This window comes from Synchiropus splendidus, chromosome 18 (genome assembly GCF_027744825.2).
Source record: "Synchiropus splendidus isolate RoL2022-P1 chromosome 18, RoL_Sspl_1.0, whole genome shotgun sequence".
In the NCBI taxonomy this organism is placed as follows: domain Eukaryota; kingdom Metazoa; phylum Chordata; class Actinopteri; order Syngnathiformes; family Callionymidae; genus Synchiropus; species Synchiropus splendidus.
In genome coordinates, this window is record NC_071351.1 from 12,198,546 (window position 1) to 12,220,507 (window position 21,962).

General features: G+C 44.7%; 2 protein-coding genes across 5 annotated transcripts; both read right to left on the minus strand.

The window, feature by feature from the left end:
* Window positions 1-231: 231 nt before the first annotated feature.
* On the minus strand, window positions 232-9,617 carry top1b (DNA topoisomerase Ib). Its single transcript, XM_053849162.1, has 21 exons — window positions 9,464-9,617; window positions 9,186-9,210; window positions 8,129-8,225; window positions 7,879-8,005; window positions 7,684-7,739; window positions 6,577-6,687; window positions 6,424-6,514; window positions 6,271-6,356; window positions 6,077-6,192; window positions 5,884-6,005; window positions 5,688-5,810; window positions 5,431-5,618; window positions 4,407-4,551; window positions 4,183-4,326; window positions 3,798-3,983; window positions 3,433-3,501; window positions 3,252-3,366; window positions 2,632-2,759; window positions 2,461-2,555; window positions 2,237-2,386; window positions 232-1,134 (listed from the first exon to the last, which is right to left on the minus strand). Exons 1-21 carry the CDS (start codon window positions 9,494-9,496, stop codon window positions 1,032-1,034), a joined length of 2,310 nt encoding a protein of 769 aa, XP_053705137.1. The 5' UTR covers window positions 9,497-9,617; the 3' UTR covers window positions 232-1,031.
* A 101-nt stretch (window positions 9,618-9,718) lies between these two features.
* On the minus strand, window positions 9,719-21,890 carry ncoa6 (nuclear receptor coactivator 6). Of its 4 annotated transcripts, XM_053849161.1 has the most exons (18): window positions 20,873-21,020; window positions 20,494-20,615; window positions 20,382-20,410; window positions 20,121-20,276; window positions 19,024-19,146; window positions 18,810-18,932; window positions 17,917-18,720; window positions 17,710-17,841; window positions 16,196-17,564; window positions 15,993-16,111; window positions 14,604-15,886; window positions 14,290-14,514; window positions 11,288-14,192; window positions 11,057-11,113; window positions 10,919-10,949; window positions 10,462-10,503; window positions 10,101-10,234; window positions 9,719-10,022 (listed from the first exon to the last, which is right to left on the minus strand). In XM_053849161.1, exons 5-18 carry the CDS (start codon window positions 19,121-19,123, stop codon window positions 9,976-9,978), a joined length of 7,371 nt encoding a protein of 2,456 aa, XP_053705136.1. In that variant the 5' UTR covers window positions 19,124-19,146; window positions 20,121-20,276; window positions 20,382-20,410; window positions 20,494-20,615; window positions 20,873-21,020; the 3' UTR covers window positions 9,719-9,975. The 4 variants fall into 4 exon arrangements, with proteins under 4 accessions (XP_053705136.1, XP_053705133.1, XP_053705135.1 ...); XM_053849158.1 differs by lacking the exons at window positions 20,382-20,410; window positions 20,494-20,615 and adding an exon at window positions 21,781-21,890 and having other exon boundaries at window positions 20,873-21,208; XM_053849160.1 differs by having other exon boundaries at window positions 20,382-20,615.
* Between the last annotated feature and the right edge of the window lie 72 nt (window positions 21,891-21,962).

Consider the following 21,962-nt stretch of genomic DNA (forward strand, 5'->3'; position numbering starts at 1 on the left):
AATGGACAGGGTTTCCACTACTCTGAATGCACTTGAAATTCAAGACACCAAAAGAGCTTTAGTTTAAATAAGGTGATATAAAAACTTGATATAAACATCACTTTCTTGAATAAACTTGTGCACTAAATACATTTTAACGCCCTTTATCCATCAAAAAATATATATTTTAACTGTGGGTCGTAAGACCTTAACCCTTGACATAAAAAAACAACAATTAACAGACAACAAAAGTTAAGATTGACGTTTTATTCTGAAAACTACAAAGCTCAATACAATACACAATCGATCAGGAGTCTTGGGATAAATGGCTACATAACAAATATTAATGACGCAGTGTAATGAAGACACTTTCAGCTTTATTCACAGCAATACAAAACAGCACTCTATTCCGAACAGACAATCTAATCTGGGATCCTTTTTTGGCAAAATCCACGCACCTCTCAAGTGTGTGCACACTTCAGCTTTTCAAGTAACCCGGAGGAATGTTACATCTTGTTGACTGGAGGCAGACACGTACGAGTTGCATATGAGCATAAGGAGCTTATTGTCGACGACCCACACATCACACACATTTTTTTTTAAAAACACTTAATGATGAAAAAATATTTACATCCCTGAAATAAACAGCAGAATAAAAGGGAACTAAGAAAGATGACATTCTGTGAGTGTTTGATAAGCGAAGCGCCTTCTCACCGTCACTTCCGTGTCCGTCACACTGATCACAGTCGGTGCAGCATTCAAACAATCCTGTATCAAATTTATTATTCTATGAGAATATAAATTTATCAATAAAAGTGATGGCTTAAAAACTACGATCATCAGTTCTGATAAGTAGCTGGATCATAAGTCAATAGCTGCAGCTATGTACACTCATAGTTATGGAACTTTTTGAAGAGACTTGGCTCTGATTAGATTTGTTAAAAACTCCACTTTTCTCTCCTACAACCGAACCTCGCATAAACCCCCGGAGGGAAGTCCAATGACATCAGCGACCCAAGGCATGTGTAGGATGAGAAGAACACTGGGAATGTTTAGAACTCATAATCCTTCTCAGCCATGTCGATCGCCCAGGCGAACTTCTCTCTCTGCGTCTTGTTGTAGATTTTCTCGATGGGAATGTCGTACTTCTTGCACCTGTAGATGAAGACAAGACAGCTGTGTCAGGACCCCGTAAAAACATTAGGATCAGCAACATGGCAAACTCAATTTTTAGAGCAGATACAGGCAAAGCTGAACTGAAAAACTATACTTTTTTCCCTCATATTAAGTGGCTCTTTTTTTGTCCCCCCAGCAATGATAAATGACAAAGGATTTTCTGAATGAGTGTCAATGTTAAATAGGGCAATCTATATCAAGCTATATTATTATACTGTTTTTATATTTTTATGGGTAATGCTCTCATTTTAACAGTATTTCCTGTCCCACAAAATAAATACATAAACTCCAGAGATACAGACAGAAAACTGCATGTTCAAAGTATGAGTCAGCCATCGGACAGTACAGCAATAGAATCATACAAGAAATAAAACAAATAACAAAGGCATAAAAAAACAGGACCTATACCCTAAGATCAAATAGCCAAGAACTAGGTCCACAGATTGCAAAAAGTTTCATTTAAATGTTGCATATGTAATTTACCCATAATCCCATTCACAAGAAATGCACCAATTGAAAAGATCATCCAATATTCATGAAGTATATCGAGAAACTTCAATTAAAATGTGTATGAAATGAGAGAATACATAATCAAATAACACACTAACCATTTGAAGGCAAGATGTGATGATGCATTTGTCCTTTAAACTCCTTATTTTATAATGTGTCACAAATTCAATACTATTTTTCTGTCCTTCTGTCTTCTGACTTGACAGCCCCCAACCAGAGTCACTGCACATAATGTGTTCCCTTCATAAAATGAATTGCCCACCGCTGTCCTAGCGAGAAAACAGGCGTTGAATTAGTGTCAATATTGAATGTCAAGTCGACTTCATCTGCCATTGTGTCGTCACAGAGACAGACAGCCTCTCATTGACTTCCCACATGGAGGAAAGAGTGCTGTTTAGGGACGCTCCCTGGCTATAAGAAACAAACTCCATTGTTTCTCGGGCTCACACACTTTTCTTCCTCCGATTTTGCCGCTGCAGGCTTTAGCTTTTCTGATTGTGCTTCTCCTTTTCCTGCAATGCAGAGCCACTTCCTGTGGACACCGGGACAGCCTGTGAAAAACTCAAAGTACCATGCCACAGAGATGCGTGGGTCCAGATAGTTGAGCTTGGAGGTGCCGAGAGCGATCTGCTTGTTCTCTTCTCTGTCAGTGGCCTGAACCTGGAGCTTCATCAGCTGCTCCTCTATTCTCTGGACCGCTTTCCGCTTCATCTCCACAGCTCTGAGGAGTCAATCACATATGAGTGCTGGGTTCATCTGCAAATACACACATGTGAGTGAAGAGATTGGCTTCACTTTTTGCTCTTGTCATCATGAGACGCCTTGTGATCGGACTTGGCAGCCTTCAGCTGCTTTCTGGCTGCTGACAGTTGATTCTGCTTCTCATCGATCTGTAACAGAAGCAGACACGTGCTGACTGAGCCACGTCATTCAGCATTACACCCGGGGAAAAAGTAAAAAGTTGACCTTTGTTTGAAGGTTTTGCATGGACTTCTCAAAGGTTTTGGGCGGTGCTCTCTGGTGGTTACAGAGGATAGCCACCGCCCGGTTGGCTCGGTTGTAAGACAGGATCTTTGCAGGGACGCTGTCATCACCTACACGACCCAGAGAGATGGGAAATAAAGGTTAGGAACACAAACCTTATGTCACCGATACACTGATAATATACCAGAAATGTTGTGGCCTGCGGGCAAAATGACCAGGTTCATTAGAAATATTTTTAGCATATATGTTCTTCAAAAATGCAACTTAAATTAATAGTTTTGACTCTTTCTTTATGGAATGGCGATCTCATAATAATGGCTTTCATATCAAAATAAACCCAAATATTTTGTTTACTTACATTGTTTTACTTATATTTTACTGATATTATGAGTGAGGCACTATTCCTGTTGTAGTTGATGGAGCATTTTTTTTTTCATTTTTAAACCACGGTCCAACTTTAATAATCTTTCATGCAGAATTCAGCGTCACATTAAGATTAATTCCAACAGGACTGATCACTTTAAATGATAAAATGAATTTAAAACAACTTGATTTAGAGCTTCAGGAAGCTCAGAATTGGGCGGTTCACAAAGGTCACACACCATTGGTTAGTTCTTTAAGCTGCTGCTGCAATGTGATGGAAGCGTTGTAAGTACGGAAGACTTTGGCTGTCAGACCGTCCATCAGCTCCTGCAAGTGCTTGTTCAAAATAGAAGTCTGCAAGTAGAAGGAAACAGCTCACTGTTTGTAGCGACAAGCCAACTCTTTTAATCATTTTCTTACGTTCAGTCTGTCGAACAGATCGTCCTCGGGTTGCTTGTTTTCCAGAAACAACTGGAGATTTTTGAACACCTGACAACAAAGGTAACATGACATGATCACCATTTTTTTGTTTCCAGGGAAAATAATCAATCACTTTCTGCATCAGAGGGTTGGAATTTATGGAATAAAACAGTTCAGTAGGTCTTTTACAGAAAGGAAGTTTGGTCAAAAGGACAGAGGCCAGGTGTTTTGTGGAATTTGTTGAGGAAACAGCTGCGTGGCTACATTCACGCCGGGCTAATGAGGCTTCTGATCCCTCACTTTTAATGTGAGTCCTTCTTACAGTCTAGAGATATTTGTTCGGCTGCCTTGCACGCTTCACTCACTCTCTTCTCCACTGGGATCTTGTTGTAGTAGCGTATGGAGTCCTTTCCCAAGAAGTCAAACTCCACCACGTACTCCTGGTCGTCCACTTTGGGGGAGAGCTTGATGTGCTCGACTCGCAGAGAGCAGCAGCCGACCGTATCTGCAGTCTCGCCCTCCTCCTTTTCGTTTCCAGCTCTGAGTGCCAGCTAAAGAGGAAGAACAAAACACACAAGGATTCAGGTGATGAAAAGGCTCAACATGAACGGTGAAATCTGAGTTTCAAATTTTGTTTTCTGCAGCCAGTGAGGCGTGAGTGAGTTTGGACCGCTGCATTAGATTGACTGGAGACTAAAAGTAGCTTTAATATTTTAAAAATGTCTCGCGAATAAATGACTTCCTGCTTACCTTGTCAATGAAATACAGCGCCACAGCTCTCTGTCGAATCCTCATTTCTTTCGACTTCCAGTCTTCTCTGTACTGAGCTCGGATTTTATCCACACACTTCTTCAACCGTCGTGCAGTTTCGTATTTCTGCCAGTCCTTCTCCCCCTGAAGCGAGATGTTTTCCAGGCGTATAGTGAATGTTTCAATGGAATTAGAAGCTTCAGATGGTTTAAAGTGGAAGCTACCTTGATTCGGGAGCTGGGGTTCAGCATGATATATTTAATGGATCCCTGGATATTCTCCGTCCAAGACACCAGCCAGGTCACTTTGTTGTCGTGGCGCACCTCCTTCCATTTGCTGCCAGGGGGAGGTTTTGGATGCTTGGAGTCTCTGATGGAGAAAATGTTACTGTCAGGAAGGTGATTTGCAGGACTCTGGACTAAATTTAAATCTATTCACACTCGCTTTCACTGGACTAAAATGGAACCAGTCAAAAGGATTTCTTTTGAAATCCTTTCCAACCCTGCATCTGTCTCTTGCAGCGCAGCCAGTAGCCAGGCAGCGCCCCACCATGAGAGCGAGCTGGGTGACTACTCTCGCCAGCCCTGGCTGTTGAGTTTGAGAAATACCTTAATATTATCACATGTGTGTGCCTTTTAAAGTGCAGAATATATTGTGGTAAGCGTACGCAACCTCCTGCTCCGACAAGTATGCAAGGGTCAACACGTCCTCCTGGGGTCATGTTTTTGTTTGCACACAGCAGCTTCTGACAGGAAGACTACCTTTGACACAGAGCCAGCATGTGTGTAAAGGTTCATAAACAACATTGGTGACTCGCCATAGACGGCACTTAATACCACGTATAGTCCTTCGCTGGTGTCACTGTCACGTAGGTTTCCAGAAACACACCCTTCAACGGATCCAGCAAACGGATCCAGCGATCACAAGAAGAGCAGATCAAAGATGAGGCAGATGAGAAAGCATTTTGGGCCAGGGGAAACATGAGGAAGTCGTTTCTGCTTCAGTATAAATATTCAGCTTGACATTTTAACAACCATCAGTTGAGAAAGGAATCAAAATTTATATTCAATAATTTGGTGGCAGAATGCAAATATATGCATCCAGGCTTAAGAAGTCAAAGATATCTTTTCAAAAATAAACAACATGACATGTCTGACATTGTGTTTCACAAGATGCATCACAGTTAAGTGCAGCCTAAATCACTTGATGGAGACTTGTGCCAAGCTCCATGTGGAGCTCTCAACTCACTTGCTGCAGTTGATGATAATATCTTCCGGTCTGATGCGACGCTTCAGCATTCCCATCTTTGGATGGTCGCCTCGTCCACGGAAAAGTCCCGGCGGCTCAATGCGGAAGTTTCCAATCCTCTCCTTGTGGTTGTCCATGATGCAGAATCCATATTCCTGGAGGATCCTCTCGTTCTCCTCTTTGATTTTCTGTCATTTAAAAAAACACCAGTGAGTCGGTGTTGTTGAGCCATAAATCAGGACTGGACCGAAACATACCTGTTTCTCTTCTTTTGTCATCTGCTTCCTGGCTTCTGACTGAGCCTTGAAGTACTCGCTCATTTCACTGAAGTTGCATTTGTTCAGGTCAGTGATCTTTGACTTCTCCTCCGAGGTCATTTCCTTGAATGAAAGCAGCGAGATAAATATTTGCAGCAGAAGATCTGCTCGGTAGCTAGTATTTCTGACACCACACCTTCCTCCAGTCCTTATAAAAGTTTTTCCTGAAGATGTCCTTGGTGGTGTATTCATGATCCAACATCTTGGCGAAGAACGTGGCCACCTCCTCAGCAGGAGCACTGAGTTTCATGGGTTTACCTGCAAAGGGCCTCAGATAATGTCACCAAAGTTGTCATGATCCTCGACTGTTTCCGAGGACACACTCTTACCGTCGTAGTAAAATTTCACTTTATCAGGGAGAGGCTCGTAGAGAGGTGCAAACACTGGACCTTTGTGTTCAAGGAAGCGCCATTTGGAGCCATCTGTGTATCTCTCCTCCTCCCACCTGATGGGCACCACAGCCACAGCATCAGCCTCTTTTTCATGGATTATTTGATATGTCAGGGAATAAAAAAAAACGCACCACTTCCACTTCTCGTCCTCTTCTTTTTTAGCTTTCTTCCCTTCTGTTGCCTTCTTGTCCTTTGTTTTCTTTTTAGGCTTTATGTCCTGTTGTAAAGAAAAAAACGAATAAATCACTTGCCCTTTTTTGTGAATTATTCAAATAGTTTAGGACCTCATCATCATCGTCTTCTTCATAGTCGTGCTTCCTCTTCTTGGGCTTTTTGTCGTGTTCCGTTTTCACTTTCTTGGGTTTGTATTCAAATCTAGCCAAAAGGAGATTTTTTTAGTATTCAGAAAGCCTCACCTGTGTATGAGGGATACTCACTCTTCATCATCATCATCGTCACCCCGTTTAATCGACTTGTTGTGCGGGGGAGAAGGGCAGAAGCCGTTGTCGTCTTCTGGCTCACTCTTGATGCCAACAGGACTCGAGCTTCTACACAGGATTGAACCACATTAAAATCCTATTGGAGTCATGCACAATGGTATGGATGTCTGAATCACAGCAAGATCATAGTGAACGGAAACCAAGGATTCTAGACTTAGACTTAGACTTGGACTTTCTTTATTGTCATTGCACAAAAACATATCACTATACTATGGCAAGGAAATTTTGGTCTGAGGCCTCCGGTTTCCAAAAACAAAACTACATGTCCAAAAATAAATAAATATTAGATAAATACTAGTCCAGAAGATGTACAAATAAACAAATAAACAATATTGCAGCTACTGTCTATAGTTCACAGTTAAACATATTATTTTTCCTAAACATGCAACACATTTCCTAAACATGCAACACATTTTTTCACAAGATGACGCGACGTGGACATATTTTACCTCTACAAATGTCGAAACTGCTAACCAATGCAATTTGAAATTAGTTTGGGTGCTGAGCCAGAGCCTCTCGCTTCAACGTCCACACTCAGATAAGAGTAGTTTGAGAGTACATTCAGTGATGTTCACTATAGACTTCAATATCAAAATGAGCTCAATACAGAGTTGTACATTTGAATGACCTGGCTCTGAACGACTCCAATGCATTTCGTATTATTTTTTGGATTTCACGAGAACTAAATCCTAAAACTGCCAAGAGTATGACCTGGAGTCAATGCATTTGATTTTTTAACAAATAATGGCGTGGTTTTATTTTCATAATAATGTTTATGTTTACTAAAAAATGTAGCACTATATTTATCTTAATTTGTCCAAACAATATCTTTTTTCCACTTCTCTATCTATTGCAGTTCATCTCCTCCCATGAACTCCTTTTTACAAATTGTATTTATTGACCCGGAAGTCTGTGCCAGTTTCTCTTGAGTTAGCAAGTCCCTTGCACTTAATCTTACAGCCAACATCCATTTATCTATAAACACTGTCATGCCTCCCTGTCAGACTGTCAAACTGAAAATGTTGTCGTATATGCAGGTTTTACCTGACAAATCCATTTTCTTTCTCTTTTTTTGGTTTGTCCGTCAGGAGAGATTTGACCTACAATGAACAGAAAACACATTTAAATACATAAACGTGGGGACAGAAACAGAAACAGATAACATAACATTTATGAACGAACAAAAATTCTTTGGTTTTACATTGCCATATTTCATAAAAATCTATTGCTACAACACACCTTTTCCTCTTTCCTCCGCTCTTTGTCCTTCTCTTTGTGTTTCTCCTTGTGCTTTTCAGACTTTGAATCGCTGTGTTTCACTTTGTCTTTGTCCCTGTGTTTCTTCTCAGAGTGTTCTTTGTATTCGCTGGTGCACAGGAACCACAGAGGTCAGAGTTCAAGTGCAAGAGGTCCGATGGAATCCCAACGCAAGAGACGTTGACAAACACTTAAAGAAACTTCTTAAAGAGGAGAGGTGTTGTCACCTTACCTGTTGAAGTGCTTGACTTTCTCTCGCTCCTTGTCCTTCTTATGATCCTTGTGTCTGTGTTCCTTGTCTTTATGCTTGTCCTTATGTTTATGAGTGTCTACAATTCAAAAGAACCAGTCTGAAATTGCTTTCAGTTTACACAGTCAACAGGACAACAAAATAACTCAGCAACTACAACATGAACTTTGTCATCCCTCTTCCTGGTCAAGAGTCTCTCAATTCCATCCTGATGGTCAATGCAGGGACGGAGAAACTAACTCCTCCTCAAACCAACTATTAATACTTGTGGAGTGATCCAGACTTGATGACATGAATGAAGGTACAATAACTGCGTTATTACATTGTAATAAAACAAATGGCATCTAATAAGAGTCAGTTATAAGCATCTATTGTATCAAGATTAAAATATATTTTGCTTTTTATCAACAGGGTGAATCTCTGATCACAGAAAACTAGAGGCTTTTGTGCTATTAAGATAGCAATGTTCCATGTTTTGCATCAAAATGTTGCAGCACAAGAACTGATAGCCCTATATGAATAAACTTTCCTGCAAGTATTCCATTCCCTGAGGTAAAAAATAAAGGCAAAGGATGGCTGAAGGCGGGTGTGACAGAGGAGCAGGAGAGATGGGGGCAAAGAGGACAGATGAGCCTCCGGATCTCGCCTCCATATCAGGGCAGACGGTCTGTTCACTGCTCGCTGATCTGGCTGCTTCATGCACAGAGAAAAGAAAATGGCGCAGAGACTAAGTCCTCAGCTTCAAGTCTGCCACTTTCGGCTCAAAAATACAGCAGAAATCGCGCACACGTGAAGGAACCAAACCATGTCAAGTGTTAAAGAGGGCAGCCGCTGCCAGATTCCGCGGATACGCGGCAATAACGAAAGCCTCTGGTGTTTAATAACCACCCTGTTTTCGAACAATAGCCGCAAGAGAGTGGAGAAGGGACTTAGTCTCTGGGACGCCATTTCTCTGCCCCTTTAAACTCAGCAGGCACATCACAATACAGGGCAAAAACAAAATCTAATAAGCCACCAAAAACATCGGGAAGACACCTACCGCTTCCTTTGGATCCCGAGTTGACCTACAAACAGTGCGAAAGAAGATATTTTATGTTCAAATTTTGAAAATGCCGGTAGCTAGCTGATGTACCGAGAATTGCGTATTTCGAGTTTTCAAATGTTGACATATAACGCACGCGCGTAAAGAACAACGCGGACGACCAGCTCATGACTATATTTGATTTAAATGAACATTTATTCGCCGTTATTTCATCTTAACCATCAGCTTGCTGTCGGAGAACGGATGCGCTGATACCGCTACAGATAAAGAGGTACCTGAGAGTCGCCATGGCCATGATCCCCGCTCATAGTAGAAGAATTCTTTAAGAAATGTATCAGTATTCAAGTCAGATGTGAAGGATGAGCGTCTCGGGGAACATTCAGTGACAGCCAAGAATGTTCCGACGCGGATGTACTGCGCATGCGCAGAGCAAAGTTGAAGCGTCTTGCATCTCCTCTGCTTCTTTGAAGTGCGACTCGTTATGAACAATAATAACCCGTACCTGATGAATAAACACACAAAACAAGACCTCACAGAGCAACGCGGTAAAAAATTTAATTCAGTTTTACAACATTATCATAACGAGCTCCAGTACAAGATCAGCATTTTATAAAAAGCACATTCACACACAACACAATAGCATACTTATTATTTTAAAAACAATCTGTACAGATGGTTTCACCGAATATTCTAATCTTGGGAATAAAAAACCCGAGTGATTGACACGGGTAAACTAAAACATTTACAGTACAGTTCACAGGTTGTCATAGCTAATAGAATACATAAATTATTTTGACTTTTTTCTTTTGGCCTGTGTGGGGCTGGCTCCGGTTTCTGAGTAAAAAAAAAAAAGCACACTGGTTAGCCATCGAGCAACAGGCAGTGTTTTAGCTTGTGTCTCTGCTTTATTACCTTTGTTAGCAGCACTTGTCCCAGGCCGTACTGGTCTCTTCCTGACGCCACTCTCCGCCACAGCCTCCTCCTCCACCTCCTTCTCTGCCCGGGAACTGCGCCTGCTTGGCCCCTTCGGCTTTTCCACCGTGGCTCTGCAAAGACAAGACAAGAGCATACGACAGCCATAACAAAACAGATTGTTAATAACACAGAGAACAAACAGTTTAACTCTGATCCACTCAAAGTAGAAAACTACTTAGGACTCTGCTGTTTTTCCTCGTCTACCACAGATACTGTGCGTCTTCATCCCAACAGCATCCACTACGTCAACATGATCACTGCTTGTGGCTTGGCAGCACAAACATGTTAAAATACATACCTTGGGACTAAGTTGATGGGCGCCTTTCTTTTCTTTGCCCATCTATGATAGAAGTGGAAAAACAGCGGTAAACTATAAACTGTGCTTAACAAACATGGCTCAACTTCCCCAAACCCCAGTAATCAAAGACAGCGGTCAGTGGAGTGGAACCACGCGTTGATGGCTACTTTTCTTAAAAATATAATCACTTTGGCATGCACACGCAAGATTATATTGCTGCATGCTCAGCATACATACCAAGAGCTGAGGCCACGTGGCTCAATGATTTCACCAAGTACCCCCTTGTCCAACCACATGACCACCCTGAGTTTCAGTAGAGTTAGAAATGTCTAACCATTCCTCCTTCAAAAAGAATTCTTAAAACTAGGCCAAATCTTTGAAGCACAACATTATTAGGTTTTATTAGATTATACCCCAGTTGCGGTGATTTCAGCGTCTGACGTGTGGGGCAACTTACCCTTGCTCTGGCAATGCTACGCCCTCCTCAACTGTAAAAAACAAAGACAACAAATACATTAACTAAACTCCATTCAAGAAAACATTTGGTTTTCGACCTTCTAATGCCTCACGACGAGTAAAAAGTGGAGCTCCTTACCGGTCTTCTCAGCAGCAGCAGGCTCTTGCATCGGTACAGGTTCTGGTTGTGTAGGTTCTGGAGGTGAATTATAAAGTTAAAGCACATGTGCCAACTTTTGAAGAGCTGCAAGTCCCAATAAACAATAGGCCGGCACAAACTATCTAAAAAAAACATTTTGTATATTGCAACAATTTCGAACTGCAGCCAAGGTTTCCTCCAAAATCTGACAACTTTCCTTGCTTTGCTTACCTGCGGTCTGACTGGCGTCAGCAACAGCTAGAGCTGGTTCACTTGGTGCATCCATAGTTGGTGGGGTCGGCTGGGGTTGCGATGCTCCACTACTGTTGGAGACTGGGGATGTTTGAGTTGGGGGAGCCTCATGAACAGGCCCATGCGCAGGAGCAGAATTCTTGGGTGCTGCTTGGCTTGGCACAGGGGCAACAGGAGAGACAACAGCAGCAGAGGAGACAGCAGGTGTATTCCCAACTACAGCAACAACGGGAGTCGGTGGGATAACCACCTGGCTCGGGCTTGAGGCCACAGGGGGTAAGGGTGACTGAGATAGGGGACCAATCTGAGGTAAAGCAGCAACTTGGCCAGCAGGTGAAATGTGTGAGGTGGTTGGAGGCAAAGCAGCAGTATGTGGAGTGGTATGAGTTGCAACTGCTTCAATCCTATTCATAGTATTAGCCTGCGGATTTAAGATCTGCCCATGGAGAGCGCCAATGGGAGGCTGTGCTGGCCTTTCCACTGTACTCTGCACGGGCTCAGGTACAGCAGCAACAACCTGGACAGGTTTGTTTTTCGACTGACTTGCAGCAGATGGAGACATGGGGCCCTTTCGGATGGAGTTTGTGACACCAGGGCTAGAACAGGGCGGTGTCGAAGCGAGCGGGGGTGGAAACGGAGATGATGCAGAGGGACTGGGATGCGGAGAAGGTTGCTGGACAGGGGGACTTGACTTCTGAACAGGCGCTACTTCGCCAGTGTTCTCAGTTTTCAGTGGCCCAGGATTCACCTGCTGGGTGAGTGAGAAAACTGGTCCTGATGCGGACACACTTGTGATGGCTGGAAACTGTCCAGTGCTGCTTCTGATGATTTGGGCACCGGTGGCGTTTACCACTCTGGAGTTGGTGGCGCTTGGAGCAGTGGAAAGGCTTGAATTAGACACCTGTATTGAACCCACCACCGTCACAGACTGCGAAACGACTGCTGTGTTTGGAGCCACAGACGCAGCGGGGACTTGAAAAATTGGGTTGATGAACACAGGAGTGGTGGTGATGAACTGCTGCTGCCGAGGAGCAGGAGTATTCTGCCGAATATCCTGTGGACGGATGGTTTTGTTTGGGACACCTACCACATTTGACACCATGGATGGAGAGGGAGTTGAGGTGATGGGATTCGAGGTGACAAACACTGTGAACTGGTTGGGTGAAATGGTGCTTGAGGAAGCGGGAATTTGGATGACTGAGTGGACACCTGTTAAAGACTTGGGACTCTGACTTGGTTTTAGAACCGAAGACGCTTGGGTGACGCTAGAGGGTGAACTAGTGCCCAATGCAGTGGCAGAGCTACTCTGACCGGATAAAACCTGGTTCCCTGTGACACTGTGGCCAATATTAGTGTTAGTGCTCGGGGTTGGACAAACAGTGGTGACATTTACATTCATAGCAGAACTGGGGTTTTGGTTGGAGCTAGTGGTAGAATGTGCAAGGGTTGTGTTGGAAACTTCAACCTGCTGACTGTTTGGACTGCTGGTAGGGACTGGTGCAGCAAGCTTGGATTTAGTTTCTGATTGATCAACAATGGCAGTAGTAACTACAGAAGCTGACATTTCTGCATTTTGAGGAGTAGTTTGAAGTGGCCTCTCTGCATCAGGGGGTGGTATTGGGGCGTCCTTACTGGTTGCATCCCGGCCCTGAACAGGTCTTGAGTTGTCGAGTAACTGGTTCAGAGATGTTGGCGCGGCCCTCAGAGCAGGGGAGACCTCGGATTCTTGCTGAGGGATATTGCTCGTCGGCTGTCTCTCCAGTGGCACAACTTGCAGTTCGACGTCAGGCTTTTGTTGCCGAGGAGTAGGGACACGAGGACTTGCCATTCTAGGTGCTGTTAGCTCCCGTAAAGGATGAGGCTGTTGCTGGGGTTGAGGCATCTGTCGTTGCTCCACAGACATTCCTTGATTTTCTCTTGGCCCTTCAGCAGGGTTAGTGTGTAAGCCATGGAAAGAGGTCTGGGTCTGTTGACCCTCCATGCTGCCACTCAGTTGTGAAGGCATAGATACCGGACTCTGAGGTACTGACGTCGGGTTTAGCATCATGGTTTGTCCCTGGGGGTTGACCAAATGCTGCTGATGGGGAGGACAAGTGTTAGCCATCTTTGCCCCTTTCTGTCTTCCTGGACTTGGTGTCGCGGACTTTCGGCTCGAAGCTGGGCTGGATCTGCGACTATTGCTGGGACTTGCCCTCTTCCCCTGCCCGGCAGACTGCTTGTCCTGTTTATTACCGGCGCCGACTCCAGCACCAGCAGAAAAAGACTGTTGACCATTATTAGTGTTATTTCCACTGGCGCTGTTGTTGCCTGCTAAGCCGAGTGTAGGCGGGGCCTGTCCAATGGCTTTTAGAGTCGTTGGATTTAAACCTTGTTGGTCAAATCCCCGATTCAGATTTGGTTGCCGTGGAGGCAAAGGGATGTTGATTTTGGGAGGAAATAATCCGGCAATGGAAGCATTCAGCCTTTCGGGAGACAAGTTGATTTCAGACGGCTCTGTACTTGGTGGTCGATTGGTGGGGGTGAGCGGATGATGGTATGGCCTGGGGCTAGCTCGGTTTGGCGTTTTTGGTCTGGAACTTTGCGAGGTCGTGGACACATTTGGGAAATGAATGCCCGACATTGGGCCACCCGACTGTGGCTGAGACGGCATCTGCTGTGGACTGGCGCCTGCGTGTTGAGGGAGAGCTGTCGGGCCAGGACCTTGTTGCTTCATTACGTGACCGGCAGGAACCTGACTCGCCATCATCTGTTGATTTCCATTTCCAGGCTGCATTCCAATTTCTTGTCCGCCAGGACGGACCACAGCTTGAGACTCTTCTGATCCAGTCGCTTGGGCTCCTTGTCCACCATCAGGGATGGACAGTCTTCTCACGGTTCCAGCAAGCTAAAGAAAGCAACCAGTCATGCTTTAGTCATCAGAAGGATTTTTTTTTAAATCCTTGAGAATAGTGGCAATGCAAGTCTGTCAAAGAAAACCCTACCTGTGGGTTTACCATTAAGGGCATTCTGGCTTTGTCAGGTGATGGAGGAACCCCTCCATGTCCCTGAAGGTTAATCATTACAGGCATGTTTCCTTGCTGGGACACAGGAAGCCTCTGCAAGTCAGATGGAGCAGCAATACTACGAGGGGGTAGTTGCCCACCAGGTGGCATAGACATGCGATTCTTCTGCTCCTGCTGCATCTTTAACATCATCATCATTTGCTGCTGCAAAAACCATGAAAAAAAAATCAATTATACCTACATAACACAGCATCAATGAAAAACACAAGAGGCCATATGTCAGAAACATTTACCTGCTGTTGAAGATTGGGCTGCTGAACCTGTTGCTGATGTAGCTGTGGCTGTTGCGCTTGCTGCTGCTGCTGCAGATGAACTTGCTGCTGCTGTTGTTGCAGATGCGGTTGCTGGGTTTGCTGCTGCTGTTGTTGTTGTTGTTGCAGATGTGGTTGCTGTGTTTGCTGTTGTTGCAGATGTGGTTGTTGAGCTTGCTGTTGTTGATGTAGATGGGGTTGTTGAACCTGCTGTTGTTGTTGTTGTTGCAGATGTGGTTGTTGAGTCTGCTGCTGTTGCAGATGTGGTTGTTGCACTTGCTGCTGCTGTTGCAGGTGCTGCTGTTGAGTTTGCGGCTGCTGTTGCAGATGCGGTTGCTGAGCTTGCGGCTGCTGTTGCAGATGTGGTTGCTGAGCTTGCTGTTGCTGTTGCTGTTGCAGATGTGGTTGCTGAGCTTGCTGCTGCTGTTGTAGATGTGGTTGTTGACCTTGCTGCTGTGGTTGCTGCAGATGCGGTTGTTGCCCTTGCTGTTGTTGCAGATGTGTTTGTTGCTGGGGTTGCAAATGTGGTTGCTGTGTTTGCTGCTGCTGTTGGAGATGTGTCTGCTGCTGCTGTTGTTGTTGTTGTTGGAGATGTGGTTGCTGCTGTTGTTGTTGGAGCTGTGGTTGCTGTGTTTGCTGCTGTTGTTGGAGATGTGGTTGCTGTTGTTGAGCTTGCTGCTGTTGCAGATGTGTCTGCTGAGCTTGCTGCTGCTGCAGATGCATCTGTTGAGCCTGCTGTTGTTGCAAATGTACTTGCTGAGCTTGTGGCTGCTGTTGCTGCAGATGTTGCTGTTGTAAATGGGGCTGTTGCGCTTGCTGCTGCTGTTGTTGTTGTTGTTGTTGTTGTTGCTGCTGCTGCTGCTGCAGGTGCGTCTGTTGAGCTTGCTGTTGCAAGTGGGAAAGTTGATTCTGCTGCTGTTGCAAATGTGGTTGTTGAGTCTGTTGCTGAGTTTGCTGTTGCAGATGTTGTTGCTGTAGCTGTTGTTGAAGCTGAAGAGAATGGATCTGGGTCTGACCTTGGGCTGCAGTTTGTGGCCCTTGTATTCCTTGTTGCCCTTGAGTGGTCTGGATTCCTTGCAACTGTAATTGTTGAATCTGCTGCTGTTGCAATTGTTGCTGCTGCAGTTGCTGTTGCTGCATCTGCTGCTGTTGTATATGTTGCTGCTGCATGTGCTGCTGCAAATGCTGAATTTGTTGTTGTGGATGTTGTTGCTGCATAAACTGCATGGGGACTTGCTGCAGCACCCTCTGGTCACCAGGAAAGCCTTGGAATTTGAACAACAAAATATGGAAATGTCATTTCTGTAAGACATATGGCTGACTTTTCTCAATTTAAAAATGGACGATCAACAGAAAACTTCAACTGCCCACCTGATGGCCTGTTTGGGAAGTCTGGGATCTTTTGGCCAGAATTGTCCAAGCTCATATTCTGTTCACCGGCAACGTTTGGCAGATCAGAATCATCAAGAGCACCAGTTCCATCCACACCACTGAAACAAAAAATGTTGCGCTCAGTGTTATACATTGATGTGACATGTATGTTAAATTGAAAACAGAAAGGAGAAACAAGTCACCCGTCCTGCTGAAGTCCCTCTCCATCTTTAGGCTTCTTCTTTCGAGGAGGTTTCTTCTTTTTGGGTTTGGCCTGACTTCCGGCACCAGCGCCTTGTTTTCCACCAGGACCAAACTGGCTGGCCGATATATCACTTTGCAGGAGATTGACAAGCAAGGGACTTGTCAGAGTCACATCTTTGTTGACCGAAAACGCACCAGGCTGTCCACATGGCCCACCCATCTGCATCTGACCAGGGAACTGTGGGTTGAAATTCATGCCATGACCTGCAAAATGGCCATTTCCAAGCTGCATGTGCTGAGGTCCACCCATCATCCCTTGTTGCTGGGCCTGCATATCGGGCACCATCTGGGACATGCCCAGGTCCCCTGTACCACTATTAGGATCCGCCATTGGGTGTTGATGTTGTTGGGATGCTTGTTGTTGCTGTTGCTGCTGCTGCTGCTGCTGCTGTTGTTGCTGCTGCTGCTGCTGTTGTTGTTGTTGTTGTTGTTGTTGCTGCTGCTGTTGTTGTAATAGGGCATGTTGCTGTTGTTGCTTCTGCTGCTGTAACTGTTGTTGTTGCAACTGCTGTTGAATTAGGGGCAGGCCAGCAGGGAGCCTCATTTGTTGACCGTGCATGCCCATCAAGGGGTTGGCATTACCAGCACCGGGAATTTGTTGGGACTGCTGCTGTGATATCTGCTGTTGATGTTGTTGCTGCTGCTGCTGCTGAAGTTGCTGCTGTAACTGATGTTGCTGCTGCTGCTGCTGCTGCTGCTGCAACTGCTGTTGTTGTAGTTGAGCCATTTGTTGCTGTTGTTGGGGAGTCATCTGCTGTGGACCTGCTGGGCCCTGAAATTGGGCCATGTTGCCCGGAATATTTGCACTAGGGCCTCGCAAAATCTGTCCAGGCATAACTCCAGGGGGAATTTTGCCGCCAAAAGCCTGCTTGTTACCCGACATTTGGCTAGCAACCATTTGTTCCATCATCGTATTCTGTTGCTGCTGCTGCATGAGCATAGTCTGATGGCCCTGGCCTCCAACCATCTGACCCTGCCCATGCATCACCCCCTGGCCTTGCTGAGGCATCATCTGCTTGGGTGGGGTCATCCCTCCCCTCTGCCCTTGACTGTGGGGCCTTGAGAGGACAGTCTGACCAGCACCCTGGCCTTGAACCATCTGGCTGGGGGAGGAGGACACGGGTTGGGTCTGATGCTGGAGGCCCATCATCTGGGTCTGAAGGCTAGCTTGTTGCGGGCCCATTGTAGGCCCAGTGTTTGTACCCGGCGTCTGATTTGCCATGCCACCTTGTACAACCATAACATTTGATTGGCCATGGGGTGGAGGACCCTGCATTGGGTTTGGGGTTGATGCTGATGGTTGAGCTCCTGATAAGAAAACAAGGTGACCCAAGTCAGTATCACGTTCTCTCTCAACAAAAATGTCTCAACACCATTTCTTCTAAACCCAGCAAAAAACAAACACGACAATACAATAAATAGACAGTAGTACAAAGGAAAATAAGAGTTCTACCTGCATGAGTTACAGTTTGATTGCTTAGTAACTGCTGATTGTTTCCTCCCATTGGATTCGCCGCTGCGTTGGCATTTACTTGACCCTGGACAAAGTTTGGAGCTGGAAAGCCCATGGGCCGTTTTGGCATTCCTGAAAATACAACAGTTAGAGGAGACATCAACTCGATGAAACATGAACAAGGTACTTCACGAATTCACCACAAACCTGGATGAATTTGTTGACCAGGTTGGCCATGCTGAGGCATTCCAATGAATCCTTGTTGCAGGTTGCCCTGTTGTCCCAGGGCTGCCCTCCCTGGGGAGCACACACCTTGGGGAAATCCCTGTGGAGTTGTTGGTCTTTGAACCATCATAGGTGGAGTCCCAGGTGAACCTTGCTGAAAAGGAGATGAGGACGAACCCGGAGACTTGGCTGTAAGGTTGCCTTGTGGACCAGAAGCTGATGGGAGGGGGGGAGGAGGTCGAGGTGCTCCTCCCATGCCACCAGCTTGGGGTCCTTTAGGCTGAGGTGTCGCAAACTGAGCCATGGATGTCTGCTGCTGCTGTATTTGACCCTGTCCCATCGCATTGAATACCTGACCTGCCTGCTGGCTACCAAAGGGGTACGGGGGTGGAGGGTGACTGGGGGTCTGTACAGTAGCAAGGGAAGGACGTTGAACCATCTGGGCTTGGGGTGGAGGCTTTCTCCAGGCGGGGTTTCCTTGGGCATTCGGTGGTTGAAGGACCCCAGAAGGCAGCTGATTCCAGCCTGGTGGCACAACCATTTGTCCAGAGGCATTGAATTGTGGTCTTGGTCCAAGCTGAGCCAGCTGTGCTTGCTGCTGTTGGTGATGTTGTTGCTGAAGCTGCTGCATTGCAGCTGGGTTCAGCGGTCTACCAGCCTGAAGAGCCTGCATGTGATGCGCAGCCTGGGGAGGCATGGGCCCAGAGCCATGGGGATCTGCCTGTTGGTGCTGAAGCTGCTGTTGCTGCTGAACGGACATTCCTGGCATCATTGACTCCATCATGTCTGTAGGAGGGAAGAATGCTTTATCACCACCCTGCACAGTGAAATATAATTGAAATTTCATCTGTGATGAGGCATGTTGGAAGTGATACCTGTCTGTGTAGGTGGCCGTTGAATACGAGGGTGCATCTGACCACTGCTACCTGGTACCATGGCCTGACCTGCCATTCCAGGCCCTGGGGGAACCATTGACGGATTTGCCATTCTCACACCTCCTGTTCAATACATTACAATAATTTTCATTTAAGAAAGAAAGGGATTTTAGATTCAGCTACAGAGGAGTGTTTATTTGGAAGGTATGTTTACCTTGACCAGGCTGACCCTGGAAGCCCATATCCATTCTCATTTGACCAGGGGCTCCAATTGGTCCATTCACTCTGACTTCTTGTCCTCTATTTGGTCCCATCGCCACGTTAATGGCCCCCTCCCCTGAAAAGAAAAACAGAAAATTCAGCTGCAGAGCCAATAATGGAGACTTTACATTCAAATAACATTACATTTTTAAGACTCAAGAGCTCATTCGCTGCATTGGACTTGCATACATGAACATGATGATACCACGACGGCCAGCTCCACACCGTTTGACAGTTGACACGGGTGTGTGACAGTTGGGGAGAGTTTGGTGGACTTTGGTTCACATGGATTTTAAAACAGGAAACCTTTGAGAATTACATTGGTCAACTCTGAGTCTCAGGATCTGTGTTTGTTTTATTAGATGGAGTGGTCCTAATAGGTTTTCCAACGCGATAGATATCTTTCTATGGAAAGCAATTGCTCAACAAATTCTAAAACAGTCGAAGTCTTAGTGAAATCATGAAACATGCCAAGGAAAGACAACCACTTAAGGAGGGAGAATTGTGAAAAGGTTTTTCATCACACCAGACAAGGGACTAAAAGTTTGTGTTATGATTTTCGAGAATAGAGTAAGAAATTATCATTTATTGACATCCATAGTTTTAGAAAACTGTTAAGAGACGTGAGATACATTGAGAGAGCAGACAGACGGCTCAATTTAACCCCTAAATAAAACTAGCAGAGCAGTCTGTCAAACTCGACTGGGTTCTACGAGAGAAACATTTAATTTCTCATCTCGACACTTAGTTAATTATTATATCGAAACGTAAACAAATGATGATATTGGAGACAAAGTCCACCAATAATTGTCATCATAAAACAGTTTCAAGAGAGACTGCAGTGAGTCCAACACATGGAATAGAATAAATAGAGATAAGAATAATAGAATAGAATAAATACATTCTGATATATATATGTACAGATGTTGTGTATATATATATATATATATATATATATATATATATATATATAGTTGAGTATTCAATGTAAACATTGCCATAAATAATCAGTAGCTACCAATAATAACTTTCATAATATAAAACACCGACCTTCAATCTGCACTGAGAGAATCCCCAGGTCTCGTAGTTGCTGCTGGTTGTTCTGGGCTAACAATCTGAGACGCTCAGCAGCATCTCGAGGAATGTTGAAGGTAACCCGAACACTGTTCCACGGCTCGACATGCTGAGGCTCAATTTTCTTTGAATCTAAAAACAAAGAAATATTATGAGCACGTACACATGATGACCATGAGTATGAGAGTAAGTATAAAAAATCATTCTGACGATATCAATTTCAAAAGGGATGCTCACAGAAGTGTCTTTGAATCTTTAGTCTTCTCCTGCCAAGGATGGTCATTACTCTCCTGTCATTTTGTTTCTCATAACTTTCCTGTTCTCATTGATGACCACAGTCTTTCCTCACCTTGTCCATCTACAACATCTGTCCTCTTCATATGCCTGCTTGCTTCATCATCAGCACACTGTTTTCAACAATTGTTTGGATAGACATCTTGGCTTTTCCTCTGCTTCCTCATTTAATAACACCTAAAGTAATACATCTTGTGTTCATCCAGGGAAAAAATATCTCAATTAAGTCACTTTTCTTTCATATGATTACTACACAAAGTTGCCAAAAACATTTAGTCATTAAAGTTGTTATACTGGATATCAACACAATCTCAAGGACACAAACTCTATGACATAATGTTGAGCGGTCAATATTTTCACAATATGTACATTGGCTTTGGTCTTTTGAACTAAAACAACTAAAAGAAAAATATAATCAAGATAAAAACACAAACCCATATCAAGCACAGTCGGTATGCCACGAAGGACAGTGTCAAGTTTATGTCTGAAGTCCTCATCATCCATGTTGCCCTGGAAGGCAACGAAGACCGTGAAGTCTTCGGTTTCTTGTGTGTTCTCATCAGTATAATCCACGCCATGTTGTTCTTTGTTGGTCTCCCCTTCTGCAGCTCCATGGCAACTGGTAGCATCTTCACCAGCATCATCACCCACACCAGAGTCCTGGTCGGAATCATCAGGATGCAGATCCTCCATTCTCTGGGATAGATGCGGTGGAGAGAGTGCTTGTGCCATTCTCCTCTCAGAGTAGGAGGGGAGTTTCAGATTTTAAGCTGAAAATTGACATGGGAAAGATTGGTATGAAAACACATGCGAGGAACAGCTGAGAATCTACTACACGCAAATGACATCATATGGTAACATGGGGCAAGATTTTATGTCATGACTAATATCATATTCAACCGATCCATTGCACATTACAATCAAAGCATTTAGAGACACCAATAAACGCAGCGCATGTACGTTTATCCGCATAGTGCAGCTTTGTTGACATGTAAGGCCCAGAATTAGCGCAGGCCTTAGCAACCGCTATCGCAAAAATAGAGCCCAATGAAGTCGACGTATTTAAAATGAAAGCGCGAAACTGGGCCAGTTTTATCAAATTACATTGCAGGACATCAGTATCTTTCCGCAGAGTAGTATGTTTGGGGGCGAGGAACACCGTGCGTGTTTTCGCCGGTATTTGCAGTCTCGTAAGCTCCAGTTAGCAGTCGTTAGCAGTTAGCTCCAGCGCTCGTACGTACCAATGATGCAAGCATTACGGGACACTAAACTATGATTAGATTCTGTTTATCTGCTAAACAATGCAAAAACTAAACAACAATAAGACAACGGAGACACTCACCGTGCATATCCATCTTGAAATGAGATAAACCATTCGACATCTTTACGCAGGGCTCCCTTACTAACCGTGAAACGACATCGGCAAGCGACGCGCATGAGCGTCCCAGATTTAGCCGTTTCCGGTGATAAATTTCAAAATAAAATGTACGTAGGAAAGTGTTTACACCCAGACAAATGTATACC